This window comes from Panulirus ornatus, chromosome 46 (assembly GCF_036320965.1).
Source record: "Panulirus ornatus isolate Po-2019 chromosome 46, ASM3632096v1, whole genome shotgun sequence".
NCBI lineage: Eukaryota > Metazoa > Arthropoda > Malacostraca > Decapoda > Palinuridae > Panulirus > Panulirus ornatus.
In genome coordinates this window covers 34,098,343-34,119,705 of record NC_092269.1, presented here as the reverse complement: position 1 = coordinate 34,119,705, position 21,363 = coordinate 34,098,343, and the positions used below count along the sequence as shown (strand labels likewise).

General features: G+C 48.8%; 1 protein-coding gene across 16 annotated transcripts in view; it reads right to left on the bottom strand.

Moving 5' to 3' along the window:
- Positions 1 to 21,363, bottom strand: part of LOC139763209 (uncharacterized) — a 708,912-nt gene that overhangs the window by 114,006 nt on the left and 573,543 nt on the right. For all 16 annotated transcript variants that reach the window (XM_071688990.1, XM_071688991.1, XM_071688992.1 and 13 more), the window contains one exon: positions 20,683 to 20,761. In XM_071688990.1, coding sequence (XP_071545091.1) covers positions 20,683 to 20,761 — 79 coding nt within the window. The remainder of the gene's footprint in view (positions 1 to 20,682; positions 20,762 to 21,363) is intronic.

The window sequence follows — 21,363 nt, the reverse complement described above, 5'->3', positions numbered from 1 at the left end:
GATGATGGAGAGAGGACGGGAGGAGGGATGGTGTTGGAGACGATGATGACGTCGACCCCGGACCAACCTGAGGTCGCCCCCTTCCCTCCCTCTCCAGCAGACGCAATGTTTACACAGCCCAGCTGACGACGACCACCCCGTGTCGTCATCTTATCCGTCGTCGCTTGCGACCCCCGGGGAAACACCCGGTAATCCCCAACATAGCCGGTTATTACGCACTGCGCCTCCCCACTGATGGCGATATCGTGTCCCCCAGGAACAAAACCCCCTCCCCCGCGAGCGACTCTAATAAGCGGCACCGGACCGAACGCTCGGCTGGACTGGTTTGGTCTGGGGGTCCGTCGTCCCTCCTCCTCCTCCTCCTCCAGAGGCGGCTCTCCGAAAGAAAGTTTTTGGTAGAGAGGGGCCGACCCCCGCCGCCGCTCCGGCCCACCCAGGCATCGGCGAGCGAGACGGGGGGTCAGGAGAGCGAGTGTGTGGATCCCGCCGCTGTAATCTATGTCTCCTACGCGTCAGACCGGCGGGAACCATCAGGTTGCGAGAGGGCCAAGGTGGCCGACCCCAGACCTCCCTCCCTCCTCACCCGACCCCGCCTCTCACCCAAGTCCTGGCGGCTTTTTGCGTGGGCTCGCGTGATAGTACATGCGACGACTTGGATGATTAGTTCTACTCCTGTGGTTGATCAAATAAGCAGTTAAGTCATGGGAGAGCGAAAGGAGACGAGGGAAAAACACTCTTGCAGACAGGCACCCACACGCACATCGTACTCGCACACACGCACAACCTGGCCCTCTTCATGTTATATATATATATATATATATATATATATATAGAGAGAGAGAGAGAGAGAGAGAGAGATAGATAGATAGATAGATACAGATAGATAGATAGATAGATAGAAAGATAGATAGATAGATATATAGATAGATAGATAGACATATATATATATATATATATATATATATATATAGATAGATAGATAGATAGAGAGAGAGAGAGAGAGAGAGAGAGAGAGAGAGAGAGAGAGAGAGAGAGAGAGAGGGGCAGGACACCACGAGCGGGTTCCGCTCCTCCAAGAAAAGGAGGCTTTCTCCCCTCCTCCTCCTCCCCCCTTTGCAATGAGGCCCAGGTACCCTGCTCCTTATGAAGACGTCCCTGTGTACCAAGGGGGGGCGCCCTACGAGGAGGAGGAGGAGGAGCCGCTGCCTCCGCCACCATACCTCTCCTCCTCCGCCCGTGCACACCCCATCATTCCCTCCACATTAAGTACGACCCCATGACACACACAAAAAAAAACAACACCCACCTCGAGCTTAAGCTATGGTTACGAACCCGAGCAAAAACCACAAACACAGATCCGTACGCATCCAGAAACGGGTTACACACATAGCCTAATACGGACACAAAAACTGTCATAAGAGGCGAATACTCCGTCATCACAAGAGCGTGTTAACACCACACGAGGAGAGCAATACGCCCATACGCTCCCATCTGGACACCACGGTGGCACATCCCAGTTTCAATATCTGTGGAAATACGCGTTCCTGGATGCGTAAGCACAACGGCCCCTAATGGCACCCGGGATGAAGAAAACCCCCCATAATCCATGGTATGAGACAAGCACAAGCACCAGTCTCAACTTGGGTTTAATGAGGATGGGCGATTGGTGGCACCAGCGCCCAGGGCGGTGTGTGTGTGTGTGTGTAGGGGAGGTCATGTAGCCTGCCTTCTATATACACCAACAGGCCCTTAGTTACCTGAAAGAGGGAGGACTTTCTTCGTAGCCTGGTTCTAGACGCCCTGGGCTACTGGGTGTGGTCATGATGGTTGGTGGGAGTGATGGTGGCTATAATAGAAGGGGAGGTGTGTTATCAGACTGAAAAAAGGGATGTTGTGGTGGTGTAGATGAGGAGAGTGTGGTGACGTGTGGTGGTAGGAGAGATAGGGAGGGTGTGTGTGTGGTGCCGGTGGCTGTGTGGTAGGGGCTATGGTGACTGGGGTGATGGAGGGGGGTAAGAATGACAGTGGTTGAGAGGAGGTTGAACTGGTGGTGTCTGTGTTGAGGTGGTGTGTGTGTGGGGGTAGTGGAGTCTCAGTGGAGTGTCGATGACGGGGGTGAGGTAGAAGAATGGTGGAGGCAAGACAGATGAGGGTGAGGGAGGGTGGCGGTGGTGGTCCAGTCGCCATCCAATGGCAACACTTCTGAGTGCAATAATAACGTGGCAGCACTGCTGGCTGGTCCTGGAGGCGGGTCCAGTTTCTCCTCTTGTGGTGGTCTGTCGTGCTCTTGTGAGCCACCCATACATAACACCCGTCTCTTACACGGAGAGACAGAAGGTAACGGACACATAAACATCATCTGTGTTCCTGAAGTCGCCAAGTTTTTGTGTTGAAGTGATGGCCTGGGAACCCCATCTTACAACCTCCGTGTCAGTAGGTTGTAGACAGCAGCCTACCCCAGGGACGTACAACCCTCCTGAAGTAGGAGAGTGTTGAAGTGATGGCCCGGAACCCCCATCTTACACCCTCCGTGTCAGTAGACGGTAGACAGAAGCAGCCCCAGGGAAGTACTGGAGTGGTATGGAGTGATGGCCAGACACCCCCACATCTTACACCCTCCGTGTCAGTCCCTACAACGCTATCAAAACCTCACCTAACACGAACGATCGTTGGGTAGTCACAAGCAACACGAGTGCCCCATCCATGACGGACACAGGTACGAAATAACTTTCAAATTTCTCTTTATCAGGCGAGAGCGCATCGCACAACATAGCTTGCCCCAACATCTCGGAAGAGAATCCATACTTGGCATCAAAAAAAATCGAATTGAGAGGAAGTAAAGCACTTTTTTTCTCTCTCTTTTTTTCCTAAGTCTATCTTGGACATTTACCCCCAAGATTATCTTGGGATTATCGCATAACATGACTGACACCGGCGGCTATGGATAACGGAGAACGGGGAAAGTAATATTTGGCAGACACCCCCCTTGACCACCGGACCTCGGCAGATACACTCAACAGAAAATGAGAACAGAGAGATGTTGGGTGGGGGGCAAGGGAGACATATAAAGCAAGGAGTGCCCAGAGGAAAATAGACTTAATAGATAACGAACCGACGGATTACACGGTAAGGGCGGGGACCCGCAGACCACAAGAGAAAATTGATGCCCTGGATACCATGACACAAACTGGAAATTACTCTGGAAACGACGCTGGAATTAATACGTCGTCAAAGACTGGAAAGCCGAAGACACACACACACACACACACACACACACGGGTTGGTTCGTGCCACATCTAATGCATTTTACGTTTTCCGTGAACGCTGGAGAACTGAAGGGCTTGAACGTATCTCCAAGATGTTAACGCGCGGGGACACGGTGCAAGAAAAGGCTTATAAAAGTGAATATAAAAAAAGGAAATATTCAGGTTTTATTTACCGTCCATTCTTGTCCTACCAAGTCATTTACAGACGGGGTTATAAGAGCGTAAATGCCATGCATCACTTCCACGAGAGGCGTAAATGGCCCGAGACTGATTTACCAGGACCAGAGGCGCGACGCCACATCAAAGCTAAACTCTTTCAGAGACCACAAGACGGTAACACCAAAAGACTTGAAGACCACATCAAAGCTAAACTCTTTCAGAGACCACAAGATGGTAACACCAATGGACTTAAAGACCACATCAAAGCTAAACTCTTTCAGGGACCACAAGACGGTCACACCAATGGACTTAAAGACCACATCAAAGCTAAACTCTTTCAGGGACCACAAGACGGTCACACCAAAAGACTTGAAGACCAGAGACGAAAATCGATCGGCCAAAGAATGACCCAACACACTGTACAGACCAAGAGAGGCAGACATGACCAGCAGACTGAGCGCGTTTCTGCAACATCCATCATCTGCAACGCAACAGAGACAAGCAACTACACCAACAGGTGCAGGACGCTGGCCAAACACCCACCTCCCACACACACACACACACACTCCTTTCTAAACAGAGGTAGCAGATTGAGCAACAGCCTCTGGAAGGCAGCAGCACCCCAAGAACTCGGGGAAGGGTGGGAAAAAAAAAAGACGCTCGACAAAATCCTATTAATAAATGACCGACTGAGCCAAATGCAGTTATTTACAGCGGCCGAAGACTGGCACAAAAGGCTACAGTGAAAGTGGAACACAGATCTGTCACAAAGGTTCCCTTCAGCGCTAGCCAGGGAGCTGAGAGATCGAGGCGGGTTGGGGCTGATAAGTTGAAGTATATAAACTCGCTCTCCTTCTCTCTCTCTCTCTCTCTCTCTCTCTCTCTCTCTCTCTCTCTCTCTCTCTCTCTCTCTCTCTCTCTCTCTCTCTCTCTTTCTCTCTCCTTCTCCCTCTCTCGCTCGAACCTGTACGTACTTCTGGCGGGAAGCCGCCGATGTGTGGTGGCCGTTTGAAGGAAGAGACACAAGAACTCAACCAACTATTCTCGATGCGTAGGACGCCAGGTCTCGGCCTGGTGCAAAGAAGGTACCTGGGGCAACTGAGCGATACTGATGCTTGTAGAGATGTTCTTGGGAAAAGAAAAATCCCCTCACAAATATAGCTGGCGAGAAAGAGCAGTCTGGATGAACCATAAGAAAGAAAAAATCGTGTTTTTTTTTGTGGGATGTATCGAGCCTGAAGTCAATATTCTATAACAAGGAGGGAAGAGAATCCATCAAATCCATTATTTAGAGACGATGGACATTTGCCTCGTTAATAAACAGCATCACTTGAGCATTGGGGCAAGAAGAAGTAGGAATGATGGCTCGTACGAAGTAGGAATGATGGCTCGTGCGAAGTAGGAATGATGGCTCGTGCGAAGTAGGAATGATGGCTCGTGCGAAGTAGGAATGATGGCTCGTGCGAAGTAGGAATGATGGCTCGTGCGAAGTAGGAATGATGGCTCGTGCGAAGTAGGAATGATGGCTCGTACGAAGTAGGAATGATGGCTCGTACGAAGTAGGAATGATGGCTCGTACGAAGTAGGAATGATGGCTCGTACGAAGTAGGAATGATGGCTCGTACGAACCAAACACCATTGGTTGACTTGGCTCCCCCTCCACCTCCCTCATCCGGGAATCTTCGTCACAGACAGAGATTCGCGAGGATAGAGATCAGCTCCTGAAACCACCACCGCCAGGGCGTGCAAGGTAAGGGTGATTGAGAGATGAAATTTTTTGGCCTTAGAATAAAAAAAAAGGAAGACCAATTGCATATCTTCCTTTCGGCTTGTGTCTGACCACATATTCCATTCCCCCCACAAAAACCTACACTTAGATATCTTGGGTTTTCTGCGCTGTGCGCTCTGCATCCTGTTTCGCGCCACCGCCCACAGGTTGAGGGAGGAGGGGAGGTTAGGAGCGCACGATAAAATAGCCAATCTGGCGGCAAAAAACCATAATCCATCGGGCAAATATTTTTGTTTAATATATATATATATATATCCGTCTGGATCCAGACTTTCTCTCCAGAACACCCAGTGAGTGTGACCACACTGCCTTCTTCCGCGGAAGCAATAGGTGGATATGAGAAAGACTGGGCGATATTCTTCTTCTGACTGAGAAAGACTGGGTGGTATTCTTCTTCTGACTGAGAAAGACTGGGCGATATTCTTCTTCTGTCTGAGAAAGACTGGGCGATATTCTTCTTCTGTCTGAGAAAGACTGGGTGATATTCTTCGTCTGTCTCTGTCAGTCTGTAGTTCGATGTGTCTTCCTGGTCTGACGGACATGGATGGGGTGGAGATCGAAGGCCAGATTAGCCTCTGAGCTGAGCATTGCGATGCGAGCCTTAAAGCAAGGCGGTACGACCCTTGAGCACGGCTGTGTGCGGCCCTTGAGCTCGGCTGTGTGCGACCCTCGAGCACGGCTGTGTGCGACCCTTGAGCACGGCTGTGTGCGACCCTTGAGCTCGGCTGTGTGCGACCCTCGAGCACGGCTGTGTGCGACTCTTGAGCTCGGTTGTATGCGACCCTCGAGCTCCGCTGTGTGCGACCCTCGAGCTCCGCTGTGTGCGACCCCTGGGTATAAAAGAGGCTGGCCACTGATCTTACCCTTTAGGGAGGAGGGGTCAGGTCTACTGCCAGAACATCATACCCAAGGGTCGTGCCGTCGTGCATGCAAGGGTCGTGCCGTCGTGTATGCAGGGGTGGTGTCGTCGTGTATGCAAAGGGTCGTGCCTTCGTGTATGCAAAGGGTCGTGCCTTCGTGTATACAAGGGTCGTGCCGTCGTGTATACAAGGGTCGTGCCGTCGTGCATGCAAGGGTCGTGCCGTCGTGTATGCAAGGGTCGTGTCGTCGTGTATGCAAAGGGTCGTGCCTTCGTGTATGCAAAGGGTCGTGCCTTCGTGTATGCAAGGGTCGTGCCGTCGTGTATGCAAGGGTCGTGCCGTCGTGTATGCAGGGGGTCGTGCCGTCGTGTATGCAAGGGCCGTGCCGTCGTGTATGCAAGGGCCGTGCCGTCGTGTATGCAAGGGTCGTGCCTTCGTGTATGCAAAGGGTCGTGCCTTCGTGTATGCAAAGGGTCGTGCCTTCGTGTATGCAAGGGTCGTGCCGTCGTGTATGCAAGTGTCGTGCCGTCGTGTATGCAAGGGTCGTGCCGTCGTGTATGCAAGGGTCGTGCCGTCGTGTATGCAAGGGTCGTGCCGTCGTGCATGCAAGGGTCGTGCCGTCGTGTATGCAAGGGTCGTGCCGTCGTGCCTAGATTCGTACCGTCCTCATCTGACGGTCTCAAGAGACACGGCGCTCAAAAAAAAAAAAAAAAGGGGAGGAGGAGGAGGAGGAGGAGGAGGAGGAGCAGCAGCAGCAGCAGCAGCAGCAGCAGCAGCAGCAGCGTTCCGCCGCTGTCCACAAGTTACCGCCACACTTTGCATCGGGTGGCCGACGCTCTCGCGCGCGACACGTCCACAAAGGACGGATCCTTCCCATCATGTCCACAATAAACGCTGACTCCATGTCCCTCCTGGCGGCGGCGGAAGCGGCAACGTCCCCACCGCCCTAGCTCAGCGCCGTGAAGATCTGTTCTTCAGTAGTCGCGCCATCAGCGGAGCGGAGGGAGTGCGGGGGTCGCTTCAGCAGGCACCAGCACGCATAGGAACCTCGCCAGGAGCAGAGCTTAAGAAAGGGGGAGGGGGGATGGGTCATCGCAGCCGGCGACTGTAAAGGAGGATAATTCTAAGCGACGCGACGCGAGGCAGCTGTATATCACTGTTTTGATCCGTAGATTAGCGAGTGTGTTCAGCGTCTGCCGTAAGTAAGTCTCCCGAGCCAAGTCAAGGCTTGGGTCCAGTGTGTGTGTGTGTGTGTGTGTGTGTGTGTGTGTGTCCCTGCTTCTATGGCCCCACGCGATCCACAAGGCTCTGCCAGGGGTTAAATAGGGGGGCGCGTCAGAAGCCAAGACAATAATGCCCCGACATATGCTCCCGCGGATGGCAATCTGCTTTCGTGTACAACCTGGTGAGATGAGGAGGAGGAAGAGGAGGACGAGGAGGAGGAGGAGGAGGAGGAGGAGGAGGAGGAGGAGGAGGAGGAGGAGGAGGAGGAGGAGGAGGAGGGAGGGAGGGATGGCAGACACGAGGCGACGAGGCCAAAGGGAGGGGAGTCGGTCGGTCCGGGGAGGTCAGGGAGTGAGTCATGTGGCGAAACGAAGTATGGCGTGTCCAGATCGGCACCTGGGAGGAGGAGGAGGAGGGAGCTGCAGTCCTCGCGTCCATCCTAGCCACCACCAAGGTCCAGGGCGTCCTACACCCGGTACCAGCAACCAAGGATATTAGTCCTTCCACCTCGCCGCAGGACCCGAATATCCTAGAGGTCCTGCCCTTCCCCGTAGCAGGATATTCGAACACCTTATATCCTCCCCCCTCTCTCTCCTCCAGCTCTTGGGAGTCCTTGCTCCCCGACTCCACCCTAGGATCAAGGTATCCTACCTCCCCACAGTATCCTAGCTCCCTAACGTCCTCGTCTCCCCAATCCCTCCCTCCCTCCCGTCCAGGTCCTCTGGTCTCCTAATGACGAAGGACACCTGAATCCTAGCATTCAATACCATGACTAGAAGTCTAGGAACACCTATTTTCGTCCCCATCTCTTCTGGGGATCCCCTGTATCCTCCATCCCTTTGTATACATCCTAGCCTTCTTATCCTTTCCTAAGATACTGGTATCCCTAGCCCCTCAATACACCTCCCTAGGATCCAGGTATCCTGGCTCCCCCACTGTCCAGAGAACCGGGAAAATCCTGGCTCCCCCACCGCCAAGAGACCCGGGGAAATATAGGTCCCCCGCCGTCCAGGGACCCGTGTACCTCGCCCCACACCGTCCAGGGACCCGTGTTCCTCGCCCCCACCGTCCAGGGACCCGTGTTCCTCGCCCCCACCTTCCTGGGACCCGTGTACCTCGCCCCCACCGTCCAGGGACCCGCGTACCTCGACCCCACCGTCCAGGGACCCGTGTCCCTTTCCCTCACCGTCCAGGGACCCGCGTACCTCGCCCCCATCGTCCAGGGACCTGTGTACCTCGCCCCCACCGTCCAGGGACCCGCGTACCTCGCCCCCACCGTCCATTGACCCGTGTACCTCGCCTCCACCGTCCAGGGACCCGCGTACCTCGCCCCCACCGTCCAGGGACCCGTGTACCTCGTCCCCACCGTCCAGTGACCCGTGTACCTCGCCTCCACAATACGCATCTAATTTGGAATGGTTTTCCACTGAAGAAAACCTGACGGACGACACTGGTGAGAGGGCATTTCTGCCCTCTTGGGCACGTCTCCCGCGTGCGTGTGTCCACCACTCACACCATCGCAAGGAGAGGCTGTCCCACATGAACGCAATATACGACGGACGTAAACCGGTTGTGTACAATTACGTTCGTCACCGCGGCGAGATCTTAATGGCGTTCGGTCTCGACAAGCGGAAAAAAATTAAATTTGGTCATTTTTGCTTGTTTGTTTCAGAAGAAATATCATATCTATTTTCTTTTGCCTTTCGCAGTGAAATAATTACAGTGTACCGTAGAGTGCAATTGACCTTTTGTTTTTCGTCTTAACCTTCACTTTTGAGAGGGGAGGTCAGGTCGTTCGTCAGGTCAAAATCCAGGCCACCATACACACCCCAACTATCACAGGTCATGTCCACCGTAATCAGAAGGGGTGGCAGGGGGTGTGTAGGGGTGTGTGTTGAATAACATGGGCCATTCTGAGGGTTCCGTACTTATCATGACTTGGAAGTCTACTACTGGAGCGAGAGAGAGAGAGAGAGAGAGAGAGAGAGAGAGAGAGAGAGAGAGAGAGAGAGAGAGAGAGAGAGAGAGAGAGAGAGAGAGAGCCATGAAGACCCGAGCACGGTCGCCAATGAACTTCCAAGGAAGCCCACGGCCAAAATACCCTGTCGACCCTTCGAGTGTGATAGCTACCTGGGCCTCAGGGGGTCGAGTCTCTGCCATCGACGGCGGGAGGAAGAGGGCACGGTGGGTCATACATTATGCATGCTGGCAGCCGTTTTAAGTGAGCGCCAACACCGAGGAGAAGCCCCGGTTCGAATCACAATGCAGGAGGGGAGAGAGCAATTGGAGGTGTCTTTTACGCGCCGCGCGTGCACAACTCCGCTCCCCAACTACACGCAAGCGCATGAGTGATACACGTTAGGGCCTCGCTGGCACCAAGTCGTCGACAATACGCAACATTTCCAACACTGATACGCATCATTTCCAACTCTGAGGTTCATTATCGTCAACATCAGCAGGTCGCCGGACACCTACGCTTCAAAATGATCACTTTAAAACCGAAATGAGTTACTGAGGTAACGCTACCGCGTTCCATTTTCTTTGCAGTCTTGGTGGCGAAGTGCGTGTAGTTGATGGCGTCCACTTCTCGAAGACGCAGGGGTCATCAGCTGGTGACCCCGCGTAACCTTTGGTGGTCAACCACATCTTGGCTGCTCTATTCTTGTAACCTGTCTGCTCCCCGTTTTCTATTAGGTTAGGAGTGACTTAAACCTCGGGATTATCTTTCTAAATATACATAAACACATTATATAATGAATTCAGTTAAAATGCACAATCACCACGGTGAAGTGATGGTTATATATATATATATATATATATATATATATATATATATATATATATATATATATATATATATAATATATATATATATATATATATATATATATATATATATATATATATATATATATATATATATATATATTCTTTTTTTCTTTCAAACTATTCGCCATTTCCCGCATTAGCGAGGTAGCGTTAAGAACAGAGGACTGGGCCTTTGAGGGAATACCCTCACCTGGCCCAATTCTCTGTTCCTTCTTTTGGAAAATTAAAAAAAACGAGAGGGGAGGATTTCCAGCCCCCCGCTCCCTCCCCTTTTAGTCGCCTTCTACGACACGCAGGGAATACGTGGGAAGTATTCTTTCTCCCCTATCCCCAGGGATAATATATATATATATATATATATATATATATATATATATATATATATATATATATATGAAATAATAGGCTTGCACACTGTATTCAATTCTCAAAACGTCTTCAGTAGATAATCATGGCTTTTGCCTATCCTAACACCAACTTTGCCCTATCCCGTCAGGAACAGGCCAGCCCTATCAAGAACTTGCCCTAGCCCTTATCTGTTACCTTCCTTAGCCTAGCCCTACCTCCCACCTTACCTATCCTAGCCCTACCCCTACCTTACATAGCCTAGCCCTACCAGGAGCCCTCCCTTAGCCCAGCCCTTACTAGGAACCCTCCTTAGCCTAGCCCTTACCAAGATACCCTCCCTTAGCCAAGCCCTACCTAGAACCCTCCCTTAGCCTAGCCCTTACCTAGAACCCTCCCTTAGCCTAGCCCTTACCAAGAACCCTCCCTTGCCCTAGCCCTTACCAAGAAACCGTCCCTTACCCTAGCCCTACCGAGAAGCCCAAGTCTCCCGGACCACCTCTGATCACTGCAGCGGGCACCATGGTCACTCCACCACCTCACTCGTGATGCCAAGCCAGCCAGGAAGGCAGGAGGAGGAGGAGGAGGAAGCAGCTCCTCTCCCTCCTCCTCCTCCTCCTCCCACTGGCCAATTTGAAGTCCCCCGAGCCACAGATAATAATCTACGGCCATAATAACAATACTTTCGCGGAGGCCAATACACAAGAAGCCTGGGAGTTAATTAACTATCATTTTCTTTTTCTCCCGTTTGCGCAATTGAAGTTGACACTACGGTCATCATCTCCTGGTCACTGTGGCGCGGGTTTCAGCGAACCCCGCGCTCGCGATCAGACCTGTGAGGAGGAGCTGCTGCTGCTGCAGACCCACTGGAATATGTTAGTAATTGCTGACGTTATGGGAGCTTCGAGGTGTGGGCTCGATGGCTGGCGCCTTCGCCGGCCCGGTGCGCGCGAGCGAACTGAGGGTTAAAGAACACGGGAACCAGCGGCTTCGGGGGTCAACTAATTTATTATCGCATACCTTTTTTTTTTTGTGTGTGTGTGTGTGTGTGTGTGTGTGTGTGTGTGTGTGCGCGTAATAGCATAACCTATTTTCCATGCAAGTCGGGCTGCATGAATATGTATACATACAAGTCGTGTGCGTACGCAGGATATTTGAATAATTACATACAAGCCTCGGCTTTCATGGGCGGTGGTAAACTGCCGGCCCCGGCGGTTTACGCGGGCGGCTCCGTGCGCCGCCGGGCCGATAACACACATACAGGTGCATAAACAGATCACTAGGTGAACGGGGGGGGGTGGCTGGTGGGTTTTCTGAAGAGTTCAGGGAAGGGTACGAGGGGAAGACAGACTGTCTTGGACAATCGCATGTTCACCAAATGGCGTCCTAGCTTCGTCTCTTCGATGTATATCAACTGGCTGTTATATTTCTCTCTTTTGTCTCCCCTGATGATGTGATTATTACACGAAAGTGCACTTGGGAACTTATCGTGTTTCATTTTTCCCCGTGGACTCATAGGAATATCTTGATCACGCGCAAAATTGATTCTTTCCAATATATATATATATATATATATATATATATATATATATATATATATATATATATATACACCCATGGTCCTCGGACCTTGGATGATATTAACATCCCTGTGTGACGCTAGATTACATGAATTTTACATGGCTTTTTTAAAATCTATTAATGACCCAGCGAACGTGAGACACAATGATATAGCCAGCGGGTGAACAACATATACCTCTGCATGACGCTGCATGACGGTACACTAATATCCAGGAGCCTGGGCGCGGGCGGAGCGCTTGGTCATGATGCAAATCCAAATGAAAAAAAAAAAAATAGATTACAAAAAATTGAAAAATAAAAATTAAAAAATCAATAAAAAATAAAATATAAAAAATAAAAAAAATTAAAAAATCAATAAATAAAAATCAAAAAATAAAAAATTAAGAAATATAAATTCAAAAAAATTAGAAATAATTAAAAATTAGAATTAAAAATCAAGAAATAAAATATAAAAGAAATTAATAAATAAGTTTAAAAATTGAGAAATAAATGGATGTGAAGTTGACGAAGATAAAGAATGGAATTAAAAAAGAAATTGAAGGAAATATTGGGATGAAAGAAAAACATGAAAAACAATAAAAAAACTGCTTTAAGGGAAGCAGAGGTTGTAGTAAATGATTCCTACTTACAATCATACTTTACGTTGCTCCCGTCCACACTTAACAGATTCCTACTTACAATCATACTTTACGTTGCTCCCGTCCACACTTAACAGCAAAAAAGGTATGCTGTCCTCACCCACACTTAACAGCATAAAGTATGCTGTCCTCACCCACACTTAACAGCATAAAGTATGCTGTCCTCACCCACACTTAACAGCATAAAAGTATGCTGTCCTCACCCACACTTAACAGCAAAAAAGGTATGCTACCCTCACCCACACTTAACAGCATAAAAGTATGCTGTCCTCACCCACACTTAACAGCATAAAGTATGCTACCCTCACCCACACTTAACAGCATAAAGTATGCTGTCCTCACCCACACTTAACAGCATAAAAGTATGCTGTCCTCACCCACACTTAACAGCATAAAAGTATGCTACCCTCACCCACACTTAACAGCATAAAAGTATGCTGCCCTCACCCACACTTAACAGCATAAAGTATGCTACCCTCACCCACACTTAACAGCATAAAGTATGCTGTCCTCACCCACACTTAACAGCATAAAAGTATGCTGTCCTCACCCACACTTAACAGCATAAAAGTATGCTACCCTCACCCACACTTAACAGCACAAAGTATGCTGTCCTCACCCACACTTAACAGCATAAAAGTATGCTGTCCTCACCCACACTTAACAGCAAAAAAGGTATGCTACCCTCACCCACACTTAACAGCATAAAGTATGCTGTCCTCACCCACACTTAACAGCATAAAAGTATGCTGTCCTCACCCACACTTAACAGCATAAAGTATGCTACCCTCACCCACACCTAACAGCATAAAGTATGCTGTCCTCACCCACACTTAACAGCATAAAGTATGCTGCCCTCACCCACACTTAACAGCATAAAGTATGCTGTCCTCACCCACACTTAACAGCATAAAGTATGCTACCCTCACCCACACTTAACAGCATAAAGTATGCTGTCCTCACCCACACTTAACAGCATAAAAGTATGCTGTCCTCACCCACACTTAACAGCATAAAAGTATGCTACCCTCACCCACACTTAACAGCATAAAAGTATGCTGCCCTCACCCACACTTAACAGCATAAAGTATGCTGTCCTCACCCACACTTAACAGCATAAAGTATGCTGCCCTCACCCACACTTAACAGCATAAAGTATGCTGTCCTCACCCACACTTAACAGCATAAAGTATGCTGCCCTCACCCACACTTAACAGCATAAAAGTATGCTGCCCTCACCCACACTTAACAGCATAAAGTATGCTGTCCTCACCCACACTTAACAGCATAAAGTATGCTGTCCTCACCCACACTTAACAACATAAAGTATGCTACCCTCACCCACACTTAACAGCATAAAGTATGCTACCCTCACCCACACTTAACAGCATAAAGTATGCTGTCCTCACCCACACTTAACAGCATAAAGTATGCTGCCTCACCCACACTTAACAGCATAAAGTATGCTGTCCTCACCCACACTTAACAGCATAAAGTATGCTGTCCTCACCCACACTTAACAGCATAAAGTATGCTGCCCTCACCCACACTTAACAGCATAAAGTATGCTGCCCTCACCCACACTTAACAGCATAAAGTATGCTGTCCTCACCCACACTTAACAGCATAAAGTATGCTGTCCCTCACCCACACTTAACAGCATAAAGTATGCTGTCCCTCACCCACACTTAACAGCATAAAGTATGCTGTCCTCACCCACACTTAACAGCATAAAGTATGCTGCCCTCACCCACACTTATATATACACGCTTTTAGCGTTCTCCGTTCGCGAACTCCGACCCTGAACTGCGTCCTCTGGCCGAGGTCAAGGCTGGCGGATGATAAGCGTCGCCCAGCTTAAGTGTGTGTGTGTGTGTGTGTGTGTGTGTGTGTGTGTGTGTGTGTGTACGTACGTCGTCAGCACAAGCGCTGCCAAGCCTGTTGTTGTTCGCGGCGCCGTAAAAAGGCGTCTTTTATGGTACGTGGCGGCAAAATGGCGTTGGCAACGCTGGGCCCGCCTCGGCAGGGCAAAGTACCGGGCCATTACTGGTAGTGGTGGTTGAGGGGGGGGGGTTGTTGTGGGGGGATGGGGGCGATGGGGAGGGGGGAGGGGTTGCGGTGGTGGTAGTAAAAAGGGGGGGGGGTGCTTGTGGTGGTGGTAAAAGGGGGGAGGATGGTGGTTGGCGCTTGTGGTGGGGGGGGAGGAGGTGGTGGTCGTTGGCGGTCAGAGGTGATGGTGGAGAGGAGTGTTGGAGGGAGGGGGAGGTTGTGGTGGTGGTGGTAAAGGGGGGAGGATGGGGGTTGGTGCTTGTGGGGGAGGGGGAGGATGGTGGTTGGTGCTTGTGGTGGGGGAGGTGGTGGTGGTCGTTGACGATCAGAGGTGATGGTGGAGAGGAGTGTTGGAGGGAGGGGGGGTTGTGGTGGTGGTGGTAAAAGGGGGGGGGGGTGCTTGTGGTGGTGGTAAAAGAGGAGGATGGGGGTTGGTGCTTGTGGTGGGGGTGGAGGTGGTGGTGGTCGTTGGCGGTCAGAGGTGATGGTGGTGGAGAGGAGTGTTGGAGGGAGGGGGGGGGGGTTGTGGTGGTGGTGGTAAAGGGGGGAGGATGGGGGTGGTGCTTGTGGTGGTGGGGGAGGATGGTGGTTGGTGCTTGTGGTGGGGGAGGTGATGGTGATGTTAGTGTTGGCGGTCAGAGGTGATGGTGGTGGAGAGGAGTGTTGGAGGGAGGGGAGGTTGTGGTGGTGGTGGTAAAAAGGGGGATGAGGGGAGGGTGCTTGTGGTGGGGGAGGTGGTGGTAGTGTTGGCGATCAGAGGTGGTGGTGGTGGAGAGGAGTGTTGGCGCAATGTGTTGCGCTCATGTTGGTTGAAGGCCCAAGTGTTGGGGGGTTGTGGTGGAGGAGGTGTGGGTTTGTGGTGGGGGGATGGTATGGTTTTAAGCAGTGTGGGCCACCACCTACAGAAAACAGAAAAAAGGGGGGAGGGGGAAATGGAAGGAATGAGAGAGAGAGAGAGAGAAAACGGGAGGGGGTGGTGGGAAGATAGAGAAAACGGGAGGAGGGTGGTGGGAAGATAGAGAAAACGGGAGGTGGTGGTGGTCGATGACGATAAAAAGAGAGACACAAAAGAACAACACCATAACACGAGCTGATGGCGGAAGGGCCTGGAGTAGGACATGGCGGGGCCTATTAATCACCCACCAATTACATCTTAAGCCCATTTCTTCCAGGCTCATGCATGGCACCAGAGGAAGGTGTGGTGGGGTTCGAATCCCTGAGCACCCCCCCCCTCTTCCAGGCTCATGCATGGCACGAGAGGTGGGGGTGGTGGGGTTCGAATCCCTGAGCCCCCCCAAGGCCCCAAGGCAATACCGCTCGACCTTACCCAAGAGGAACCCTTGAGACCGGGCCAGACCGGACCTAAGAGGCGCGCATGCGCGTGTGCCTACACGCCGCCGCGAAGATACGCGTCAAAAATGAATGACCCGTTGAGTAACGAAGTCTCGAAGCTCGCGCTTAGGCCGACGAAGGAAGCGGAGAAGCGCCCTCAGTTACCTGGCAGACCCCACCCCATCTCTCTCTCTCTCTCTCTCTCTCCTCCACTCTGACAGAGAGAGAGAGAGAGAGAGAGAGAGAGAGAGAGAGAGAGAGAGAGAGAGAGAGAGAGAGAGAGAGAGAGAGAGGCGTACATTTCAAACTGCGATAAATTCTCAGAGAGAGAGAGAGACAGACAGACACATTCTTCAGCTCCCGTTTTCTAAATCCTTGTTATTTTCCCCTGCGTCACAGTGGGGGTGCTCGGGAGGGGGGGGGGGGGGTTCTCTGGACAGGTAGTAGTTCCCTCCCTCCCTTAACTGCCCAACCACTCTCTCTCTCTCTCTCTCTCGAAGGGAGAGAGGGGGATATTCCTCCTTTCTCCTCTGAACCCCGCTGATGCACAGGGTCCCCCCTTCCCTCCCTAGCCCATAAGGGCACATACGCTTAGCATAATGTTACGCTGGTGTGTGTGTGTGTGTGTGTGTGTGTGTGTGTGTGTGTAGGTGGGGGTATATGGGGAGGAGGTGTAGGCACCGGGGGCCAACTCTCTCTCTCTCTCTCTCTCTCTCTCTCTCTCTCTCTCTCTCTCTCTCTCTCTCTCTCTCTCTCCATCTCGCTATATACGCCGTCCTTCGCTATACGCCCGTTCGTTATGGGGTGGAGGTGGGTGGGTGGAGTGGGAGGAGGGTGGATGAGAGCGTATATGAGCGTACTACGGTCTCCCACATACAGATCCCGCCGGTCAGGGGGCTCGCTCGCTCGCTCGCCCTCCCTCCTCCTAGGCTAATGGCTGGCCCTGAGGGAGGGGAGGAGGTGAACGAAGAACCAGCCAATGAAAGGGATGAATTACGGTCGGTTATCCTACGTTAATGCCACGTGCGCACCGCCCCCACTAACAAGATGACCCCTTACAGCCCCTCTCGTTTTGGCTAAACTTTTCCCCTCATTCCCCCCCCAAAAAAAAACCTCAAATCGTTTTCCCTTTTTCCCCATAACCGTTCCCGGGTCAGCCTTTGTTTCCCTCCCTCACTCTGGCTAGTTTCCTCCCCTTCTTAGTTAGTTTTTTCCCCTCTACCTAGTTTCCTCCCCTTCTTAGCTAGTTTTTTCCCTCTACCTACTTTCCTCCCCTTCTCTTGGGCTAGTTTCCCCCCCTCTTCTCTTTAACTAGTTTCTTTCCCTTCTCCTTGGCTAGTTTTTTTCCTCTTTAGCTAGTTTCCTTCCCTTCTCTTTGGCTAGTTTGCCTCCTCTTCTCTTTAGCTAGTTTCCTCCCCTTCTTGGCTAGTTTTTTCCCTCTTTACCTAGTTTCCTCCCCTTCTTGGCTACTTTTTTCCCTCTTTACCTAGTTTCCTCCCCTTCTCTTTGGCTAGTTTTCCCCCTCTTCTCATTAGCTAGTTTCTTCCCCTTCTCCTTGGCTAGTTTTTCCTCTTTAGCTAATTTCTTTCCATTCTCCTTGGCTAGTTTCTTCCTCTTTACCAGTAAAGATCCTGGCTGTTTGCAGAGGCAGTAAAGATCCTGTCTGTTTGCAGAGGCAATAAAGATCCTGACTGTTTGCAGAGGCAGTAAAGATCCTGACTGTTTGCAGAGGCAATAAAGACCCTGACTGTTTGCAGAGGCAGTAAAGATCCTCACTGTTTGCAGAGGCAGTAAAGACCCTCACTGTTTGCAGAGGCAATAAAGATCCTCACTGTTTGCAGCAGAGGCAGTAAAGATCCTGACTGTTTGCAGCAGAGGCAGTAAAGATCCTGACTGTTTGCAGAGGCAGTAAAGATCCTGACTGTTTGCAGAGGCAGTAAAGATCCTGACTGTTTGCAGAGGCAGTAAAGATCCTGACTGTTTGCAGCAGAGGCAGTAAAGATCCTGACTGTTTGCAGCAGAGGCAGTAAAGATCCTGACTGTTTACAGCAGAGGCAGTAAAGATCCTGACTGTTTGCAGCAGAGGCAGTAAAGATCCTGACTGTTTGCAGAGGCAGTAAAGATCCTGACTGTTTGCAGAGGCAGTAAAGATCCTGACTGTTTGCAGAGGCAGTAAAGATCCTCACTGTTTGCAGAGGCAATAAAGACCCCGACTGTTTGAAGCAGAGGCAGTAAAGATCCTCACTGTTTGCAGCAGAGGCAGTAAAGATCCTGACTGTTTGCAGCAGAGGCAGTAAAGATCCTGACTGTTTGCAGAGGCAGTAAAGATCCTCACTGTTTGCAGAGGCAATAAAGACCCCGACTGTTTGCAGCAGAGGCAGTAAAGATCCTCACTGTTTGCAGCAGAGGCAGTAAAGATCCTGACTTGTTTGCAGCAGAGGCAGTAAAGATCCTCACTGTTTGCAGCAGAGGCAGTAAAGATCCTCACTGTTTGCAGCAGAGGCAGTAAAGATCCACACTGTTTGCAGCAGAGGCAGTAAAGATCCTGACTTGTTTGCAGCAGAGGCAGTAAAGATCCTCACTGTTTGCAGCAGAGGCAGTAAAGATCCTGACTTGTTTGCAGTAGAGGCAGTCTGCCAGTGCTTATTCAAACACACCAAGCACGTACCAAAAGGCCCTCGCATTCGCAATGAACACAACAGATCCTCCACAGCTAACTAACCCAACCTGGTCATATCTATCTTCATTTGATGGTCTAAATCAACCACAGGCCTGCTTCTGTGCATCATACCCCAAAGATAATGACCGTGAACACTACATCTCCAGTGTGCTAACATCAGTAATTACAATTCTAATCATTTATAATCATTCAAATAATAATATCAGTAATTGCAATTCTAATAATTTATAATCATTCAAATAATAATATCAGTAATTGCAATTCTAATCATTTATAATCATTCAAATAATAACACCAGTAATTGTAATTCTAATCATTTATAATCATTCAAACAATAACATCAGTAATTGTAATTCTAATCATTTATAATCATTCAAATAATAATATCAGTAATTGTAATTCTAATCATTTATAATCATTCAAATAATAACATCAGTAATTGCAATTCTAATAATATATAATCATTCAAATAATAATATCAGTAATTGTAATTCTAATCATTTATAATCATTCAAATAATAATATCAGTAATTGTAATTCTAATCATTTATAATCATTCAAATAATAACATCAGTAATTGTAATTCTAATCATTTATAATCATTCAAATAATAATATCAGTAATTGTAATTCTAATCATTTATAATCATTCAAATAATAACATCAGTAATTGTAATTCTAATCATTTATAATCATTCAAATAATAACATCAGTAACTGCAATTCTAATCATATATAATCATTCAAATAATAATATCAGTAATTGTAATTCTAATCATTTATAATCATTCAAATAATAACATCAGTAATTGTAATTCTAATCATTTATAATCATTCAAATAATAACATCAATAATTGTAATTCTAATCATTTATAATCATTCAAATAATAACATCAGTAATTGTAATTCTAATCATTTATAATCATTCAAATAATAACATCAGTAATTGTAATTCTAATCATTTATAATCATTCAAATAATAACATCAGTAATTGTAATTCTAATCATTTATAATCATTCAAATAATAATATCAGTAATTGTAATTCTAATCATTTATAATCATTCAAATAATAACATCAGTAATTGCAATTCTAATAATTTATAATCATTCAAATAATAACATCAGTAATTGCAATTCTAATAATTTATAATCATTCAAATAATAACATCAATAATTGTAATTCTAATCATTTATAATCATTCAAATAATATCTTGTGTTCCTGTACTTCATATGGGTTGATTTCCCGATACTGTGGCGAATTTATTCTCCACACAGAAGGCATATAAATACATAAATCAATAAATAATAATAAGAATAATAATAATAATTATAATAATAATAATAATATTAATAATAATAATCCTGGGGCACAGGTCTGTTTGTATTTACCTTTGAGAACATTCTTGAAATTCTACATGAAACCTGTTTGAGGTAATGGCTCCCTTCTCCACCTCCCAGCTCACTAGCACCCTCCTGCTCTCCCTCCCAGCTCACTAGCACCCTCCTGCTCTCCCTCCCAGCTCACTAGCACCACCCTACTCTCCCTCCCAGCTCACTAGCACCCTCCTACTCTCCCTCCCAGCTCACTAGCACCCTCCTACTCTCCCTCCCAGCTCACTAGCACCAATCTACTCTCCCTCCCAGCTCCTTAGCACCACCTTACTCTACCTCCCAGCTCACTAGCACCCTCCTACTCTCCCTCCCAGCTCACTAGCACCCTCCTACTCTCCCTCCCAGCTCACTAGCACCCTCCTACTCTCCCTCCCAGCTCACTAGCACCACCCTACTCTCCCTCCCAGCTCACTAGCACCCTCCTACTCTCCCTCCCAGCTCACTAGCACCCTCCTACTCTCCCTCCCAGCTCACTAGCACCACCCTACTCTCCCTCCCAGCTCACTAGCAGCACCCAGTCCCCTGGGAAGACTCACCTGGTTATCTCCTCCACCAGCTTGCATGGGTCTGCCGCGTAGAACTTGACGCTGAAGTAGAGGGTGAAGGGCGACGTGCCTGGAGATGACAGGAAGCAAACGTTATTAACTTCAACAACAACTACTACAACTACAACTACAACAACAACTACAACAACAATACACACTTAATCTCTACGCTCGAAGAGATAACAAGGCCATATACATAAACTGCTAACACAGTCATAACAAAGTCATGTAGCCAAGTCCATCGCGAAGTCCACGCGAGGGGATGCCACTGATTGGCGGAGCCACCAGCCAATCAGAGGCGTCAGTGGAGGCCTCTCATTGGTGGAACCACCAGCGGCCAATCAGGAGCCTCTTAGGGCATCTCGATGGACGTGGGCGAAATTGAACTCGGCCAAAATGTATTTCTTAAACCACAAAATAATTCTAAAAAACTGGTTAGTTTTTTCACACTTTCTAAGTTATGGAGAAAAAGATTTTTTTTTTTCAACAACCATCCATAATTCATGAGACAAATTATACAATATATACAACTAATAATTACGAACAATAAATCTAAAGTTATTTTCTATACCTAAAACTTTAATAAAATAATCCATCCCCTTAAAACTTCAAAGTAATGCCTTGCCTTAAAACCTCAAAGTAGTACCTTCCCTTAAAACCTCAAAGTAGTAC